At 46.1% G+C, this 7,068-nt stretch overlaps 1 protein-coding gene across 1 annotated transcript; it reads left to right on the top strand.

Moving 5' to 3' along the window:
* Nucleotides 1–541: 541 nt before the first annotated feature.
* Nucleotides 542–6,304, top strand: LOC112285078 (putative LRR receptor-like serine/threonine-protein kinase At1g67720). The gene is made up of 13 exons (XM_024525610.3): nucleotides 542–1,164; nucleotides 1,932–2,466; nucleotides 2,598–3,076; nucleotides 3,221–3,344; nucleotides 3,459–3,530; nucleotides 3,701–3,769; nucleotides 3,894–3,965; nucleotides 4,088–4,413; nucleotides 4,507–4,827; nucleotides 4,984–5,043; nucleotides 5,150–5,339; nucleotides 5,432–5,564; nucleotides 5,689–6,304. Exons 1-13 carry the CDS (start codon nucleotides 1,074–1,076, stop codon nucleotides 5,905–5,907), a joined length of 2,691 nt encoding a protein of 896 aa, XP_024381378.1. The 5' UTR covers nucleotides 542–1,073; the 3' UTR covers nucleotides 5,908–6,304.
* Nucleotides 6,305–7,068: the final 764 nt, after the last annotated feature.

Below are 7,068 nucleotides of genomic sequence, written 5' to 3'. Positions count from 1 at the left end.
GATGAATGACGCGCCGTAACGTGAATCCCGTTACGAAGCCGTTGACTCCCCACCTCCCGCAACGCAAAAGGAGCAGCAGTCCTATTCCCAAATCCCCATTTTTCAAGTCATACAATCAAAATCATTGTGGCTAGAATGAGTTGTTGACGAAGCAGCCAGCAGGTAACAAGCTTGCAGCTCATTCTACAATGTTGCGAGCAGGACTGGGAGATTCGTAACTTGCCTTGCGTCGCGCGACTGGATCGATCGGGTCGGAGTCGAGGTCTCCAAGTTGAGCGAAGAGGATCGATCCACCCTCGTGTGGAAGTGTCATTGAACTTGCAAAAAGATACTGACTTTGCTAAAGGAGTGTTCGGCATGCAATAGTCAACCTCGTTGCCCATTCACACGCGATGGAAAGCTGGCGATTTACGCTACACGATGAGTTACCGCTTGCTTTCATGATAATGGTTCTGTCTGTCCTACGGAGACTTCCAGAGGTCGGCCAGACATCCCCTACTTTGGCGCTGAGGTGTAGCGGAATCTGGCATTTCTAAATTCGGCCCAAGGGCTGCAACTGGGCGGGGAAGTGGTGCGCGAGTTTGCGGACAATGGTTGATGTGCTGCGCGTTTTGGCGCCTAGACTTTGTAGCGAGTTGGGGGGTTGGTTATCCTCGTGGGTGGCCTAGCCGTTTGTCCAGCCCATCGTTCGTGCTCGAGAATTATGGCCTGGTTGTCTACGCTGCGGGGAGGGGATTGTATTGGTGATTCGCTTGCGTAGCTGGAATTTGTGGGTTGATTCAGGTGAGCAGGTAGGGGTTGATCGAAGCGAGATCGGGTCCGGGCAGAAGAAGGAGGCTAAATATGAGAGCGTTGACGTGAGAATTCGTCGCGGGCCTTTCGAGTGCGCGAGGTGGTGGATGGTGAAGATGGGATGGTGCAGGAAGAAGCCCAAGGGTAGGGATTCCATATTTAGACGTAGATTTGGAGGGTGAATCAGTGGAATGGATGGGCAATCTAGGCGGTGGTGAAGTGGAGCAAAACTCGGCAACCCGTTCAGTTGCTGGATTATTGCAGGTTGTAGGTTGCATGCGATGGCGAATTGGTTCACCGCAGGGCGGTTTGCAATAGGGTTACTAGTCTTGCTCGGCTTGCACGCGCCGCTCTCGGAGGCGCAAAACAACGGTAAGTAGTCTGCTCTTTAATTGGGCGCCATCTGGGCGAGGGCTTCGTCGGAGAGCTAATTTGACAATCGCGTTTAATTTCAGACGCGGGAAACTTTTGTGCAATAGTTGAGGTTTTGTTTGAGATAGTTATGCGGCCGTCGCATTTCTAATGCCGCAAGTCGGTAGAACTAACTGGATGTCGTCGCTCGAGGCGATGAGTTGCGTAGAACACGAATCTGATGTAATTGCAATGCCGGTAGTGAAAGTGCATCTGGAAAACCTTGAGCTAATGTACGAGTTGTTTCAGATGCAAGACCTGAAACATGTACATGTAGACTAAGTTGTGAATATCGTAAGTCTTAAAGGGAAACTTCAGACGCTGCCACTAAGGTGATCCCCTGACGCGTCTCACGTAATTCACGAAGGGTGCAGACGCCTAGTTCTTTGATGGATCATATGACTTACCCGATTTTAGATTTTCTGAGTAGTGCCTGAGAACAAGAGATTCCGGCATGCCACAGCCACTCCCTAGTAGGCAGATTTGAAGTAATGAGGAGCGAATTCCAGCTGAACGGGGTTTCCACCGCAGAATGTGACCACACAGCGATTTTTCTTTGAATACTCCCGGTCGAATTAGACCAACACTTGCTTTGTCATGTGAAACGCCGAACTGGAGAGCGATGCCAGTTTCTAATACGAGTTAATGATTTCAGCAGATACGCTATGATTAATTTACCAATTATTTTTATTTTTTTATACTGAGCCATTTCGCTGGAGGTTTTGCAGGGTTTGTAAACATCGACTGTGGCGCTGAAGCAGAGTACACAGACACTTCCGGAATCACTTGGATTCCTGATGCTCCATTCGTCACAACCGGACAGATTTCACACAATGTTTCATCGCAAATTTACGGCGCCTCTAAGAGGCACTCAAGCTTGCGTTATTTCCCCGGATTGCAGTCCAAATTCTGCTACACTTTGAACGCAACGAACGACACAGCTTACATAGTCCGTATCACTTTCTTGTATGGAAAATACGACGGAAGGTTGCGATCTCCCACATTCCAACTCCTCATCGATACTGTTAATTTGGGTCTCATCCTGACGGATGGGTCAGACACCACGGTGGTGAAGGAGATCATCGTAACAGCCGTATCGGCCAACATTTACTTATGTCTAGCGCCCCTTCAGGTAGGAATTGATGTCCCATTTATCAATTCCATTGAGTTGCGGCCGCTGGGGTCGAGGATGTACCCAAAAACACGTCAGGGTTATATGATGATCAACAATTACCGGTACAACTTCGGTGGTGATGATGTCAGGTATGGTATCAGATTCGTGCCCAGGTCACGCAGGACAGGAATGCTTGCGGTTGTAGTCGAACGTTCTCGCTAGAAACTTCCGTGATTGCTTTTGTACTAATCGTTGTGGAAAATTTGATCTGTGTGCGCAGTTTCCCACAGGACAAGTATGACCGGACGTGGTGGAATTTTTCTGCTCCGGATGCTCGTTCCCTTGTCTCGACTCAGGATGTAACTGTGACAGATGGTTTTTCCCGAGATGAGGCGCCTCTGGAAGTCTTGAATACAGCGATTGTCTGGCAGAAGGATGTCAACTTCATAATGTCTCTCAATGCTAGCGGAGGAATAAATTACGTGGTTCTTCTGTGGTTTGCCGAGATTGAACAAGTAAACCAGATTCGGGAATTCGAGGTTGGTATCGACGGGAACTGGCAGGAACCAATCAATGTGAAAAATACCGTGGGTAAAATGTACGAAGCATATCAGTGGGGCTATCCCAGCGTAAATTTGACCAGCACTTCCTACTTAGGGCTGCGGTCCACAAATCGATCCCAGTTGGGGCCCATACTAAATGGATTGGAGGTTTATTTTGTATCCGACCCTGTTCTACCGAGAACCGATGTGCGCGATGGTAACATTCTCGTCTTCATGATTCCCGCAACCACCATAACTTTAAGGAATCATTGAGATAGCAAATAATTTGTATGAAATTTGCGTAGTTTGTCACTCTATCACTCTTTAAGAAGTGCTGTGCTTTTCAACTTTTCCAATGCAGTTGCTGCGATCGAGGCCGTCAAGAAACACTGGAATTTGAGCACTTGGACTGGGGATCCGTGCTTGAGTGTTCCTTACAGCTGGATCACTTGTTCGCTGGACATTATCCCTAGGATCGTCGAGCTGTGAGTGCTGATCCGTCTTCGAATGCTGATTCCAGAGTTATGTTGCGCAATCTTTTTGGCGCTTCTTGAATTTTGTGGCTGCCATTCTCAACAACGTTAGTTCTTTTTGAACAGGAACTTGACAAGCTACAACTTGAGTGGATCAATACCTGATGAACTAGGAAATCTGACGGAGCTTACAAGTTTGTAAGTATCAAACTTCCCTGCATCTAAATCTTGAGTAGCAGAATTACAATTTGGGTCTTTCATTGTCACGTAAGAGCTGAAGCTTACGTACTTATTCAGACATGCTGAGTTTAAAGCAGCCCTGATGCTTGCAATGTGCCTTGACACTTGGTGATTGCCGCTTCTTTCAGGTCATTAGAACACAATGCGCTGATGGATTCTATACCAGATTTAAGTGCACTAACGATACTCCAGAAACTGTAAGTACCTGTTGACTCTGCATAGTCTTTGCAGAAATAGGGTTTTATGTCGGCTATGTCTTGACTACGGCAATATTTCGAGTTTTGGTTTCCACCGTTCTCATTCTCACTACATGGCTTACAGGCATCTGCAGGACAATTCTCTCACAGGTGAATTTCCTGCATGGGTTGAGACACTACCTGCTCTCGAAGAACTGTAAGTAGTTCATTGCCATCTTCTTTCTAAAAGCCCCTAAGATTAATGTCAAAGGCTTGTGGTGGGGCTGGCCATGTTTTCAGTGCGCAGAACTCTTTTTAATATAACATGCTTTGGCGCAGGTTTGTAGAAGACAACAATTTGACTGGTTATGTTCCACCCAACCTACTTAACAAACGAAGCTTGTTGTTCACATATACTCCCAGTCCATTTCTCTGCACCGGCACCCGCACATCATGTACTCCATTGGCTTCACCGATGACGTCTTCGATAACCAGCGTCGACGACGGCGGCAACGGCAGCAGTACTGTTACTATCGTCATCGGTTGTGTGGTGGGTGGACTTGGAGTCACCCTTCTCATTTTCGTTGCTATTCTAATTTCTCGGTGGCGAAAGCGAAAGCTATTATCTAGGGCTTTACACTTTGCGAAGAAAGGCGGCGATCCAGGTACGGATTGCTTTTTTCAGTCAAACTTAGATGTTGCGTGCTTCTGCTTGTAATGAACCAGGTCATGATAGTTTTTACACAATTGTGTGGCAGTTCATGTTGCGAAAGGCCAGACGATGGCATACTCGTTTATTGAGGTCAAAGAAGCAACCAATGACTTCATAGACCAAATTAGGGAAGGAGGTTTGGGGCCTGTGTACAAGGGTAGGTTATCGAATGGAACAGAAGTTGCAGTGAAGAGATGCTGGCCTATTCATAAGCGGGGAGCCGTAGAATTTTTCAACGAGGTGGTAGTTCTCGCAAGAGTAAATCATAGGAATCTAACCTCCTTGGTGGGTTACTGTCGAGAGGGGCAAGAGCAAGCCTTGCTGTACGAATATTCCTCCAACAATGAACTTGGGACGTACCTGCATGGTGGGTACAAACCCCCAAAAGTGTCCTGACGCTCCATATCTGGGTGAAGAAAGTATATTTATCTGATCATTACTACATTGATCACAGATTGATTTGATACTACGACCTTATTTTACACAGATATTTATGATTTACAAATGTAAATGTGGGCTACAGGAAATGGAAAGCTCCTTTCATGGAGCACACGTCTAGCCATTGCTTTAGACGCTGCTCAAGGTACGTTCGTCTGCGAGCAAGCTCTAGTTGGGTTTTCTTGTGTGCGTTGCAGCTAGTGATCATTTTGATGTCCGCTTATTAACCCTTTGTGGTGGTTGTTGGCCAGGACTTGAATACCTGCACAATAATTGCATTATACACGGAGATGTGAAACCAGCCAACATTCTACTCACAAGCAAAACGGTTGTTGCGAAGGTGGTGCACTTCGGATTTGCTAATTTCAGCTGTGAAAGAGATACTACTCTTCAACTCCATAACGCTGATGCGAAGGGCACTGATGGCTATCTCGATCCCGAGTAAGTGCTTTACTTTGGACGCTGCGAGTATCTACATATACAAGGTCATGCGTAGAAGCAACAAACTAAGTGATGTTTTCTCCACTACTCAGGTTTCTGGAGAACAATCGGTTGACCGAGAAAAGCGATGTTTACGGCTTCGGCGTTGTGTTGCTGGAGCTCATTTCAGGGCAGGAGCCAATCAACATGACAGTGTTGGCTAGAGATCCCAGCTTGATCGAATGGGTATGCCCTCTACATGTTCGGGATTTCATCTGTTTATGGCTGAAGTCGTACGCAGTGGACACGTATTGTTTTGAGGCTTCTTCTTGCAGCCTCTGACTCTATCATTCGTAATTTTCCTGTTCAGATGAGGCCATTAATAGCAGCAGGGGAGCTGAAAGTGGTGGTGGATCCAGCTCTTGGAGATGACTACAATCTGGATGCTATGTGGAAGATGGTGGAGCTTGGAATGATGTGTGTGGAACCAAGGGATTACCACAGACCTAGTATGACAGAAGTGGTGCAAGAGATTCGAGACGCAATCGTCATTGAAGAAGGGTCTTCTGTCACCGCCCGTGGATTATAGTTGTAGGTTCAACGCTCAGAAAACGGCTCAACTGCATTGCCGCTAGAGCTAGGCGTTGGGATCGCACGTTGTTTGATTAGGTCACGATCCAAGCAAGCCGGAACCTCGTTCCCGGCTTGCACTTGTAACATACGAGAAAGAATGTTCCTCCACGGAGCTCTGGCAGCAGACCAAAGAAAGGGATTGAGCAATCCAGTTTCTCATATAGTTTCCTGCGAGGCCTCCACAATGTTGAGTCTTCAAGCAGATTGCTGCAGCCTCCTGAGGAACGACACCGACGTTCGAGAATCGAATGAGTGAGATTCTCTCGTCTTGTAATTCACAAAGTGAAGTTAGTAATCAGAAAAATCTGCATGGGGCCCTCTCGTTGAATTGGGCCCTTGCACCTCTCTTCAAACATCCTTGCACTCCATTCGCATGCCTTCAACATTTCTTAGTGATCTTCTTTGCTGCTTCAGGTTGTGGATCAGGCTGTCACTGCCGAATCCATAATAGCCAATCAGTGGTTTTATTGCATATCTAGCGATCCACCAAACATCGAGCGGCAGTACGGATGATTGTTTTTCCATCCCATAATCCCAAATCCTGTGAAATGGGCTCCGCTTGCAAAAGACACACGGCCCAAATTCTTTCTGAAGAGTCCCTGTGGCACACTCCTGTGTGTTATGTTTCGATGCATCCACCCGGCGATCGAAGCATCTTGTCACCGTGAATTCTACACAAGTCGCTGCGCATCTGGTGGCACACTCTTCACACCAGAAGCTAGCAATCAAAACGTGTCGCAGGCGAGACGATCTCCATGATCACAATTTGTGTGCGACGCTTACACCGAAAAGTTTTCAGTGAGAGACGAGAAACGTCAGTTAAGGATTTAAAATTTTAGGGTTGAGAGGGATCACTCACCCAGTAAGGACAACACATTTTACGTTTTGCTTCAACTTTTATTTACTGCATTAAATTTAAGAATAATTATAATCGTAGATATTGTTATTTATTTCAAATAATTATTAAATTTGAATGTGATATTATTTTAGATTTTTGTACAATATGTCAATGTTTTTTTCCTTCACTATATTGATCTAATGTACTTTTAAACAACATATTAGGATAGATGGCAAGCAGTTTAAAATTAAAAGATTAAATTGAGAACAAAAATTTAGT

The sequence above is a fragment of the Physcomitrium patens genome, chromosome 7, assembly GCF_059467195.1.
Source record: "Physcomitrium patens ecotype Gransden chromosome 7, ASM5946719v1, whole genome shotgun sequence".
NCBI classification, from domain to species: Eukaryota; Viridiplantae; Streptophyta; class Bryopsida; order Funariales; family Funariaceae; genus Physcomitrium; species Physcomitrium patens.
Note: the sequence above shows the minus strand (reverse complement) of the source record. Positions and strands in the feature narration are given on the sequence as shown.

Excerpts from the sequence above, each read along its gene's own strand:
- LOC112285078 (XM_024525610.3), top strand. The coding sequence starts at position 1,074 with ATGGCGAATTGGTTCACCGCAGGGCGGTTTGCAATAGGGTTACTAGTC. Across the intron at positions 1,165-1,931 it reads CTCGGAGGCGCAAAACAACG|GGTTTGTAAACATCGACTGT; the intron begins GTAAGTAGTCTG and ends GAGGTTTTGCAG. Across the intron at positions 5,044-5,149 it reads TGCTTTAGACGCTGCTCAAG|GACTTGAATACCTGCACAAT; the intron begins GTACGTTCGTCT and ends GTTGTTGGCCAG.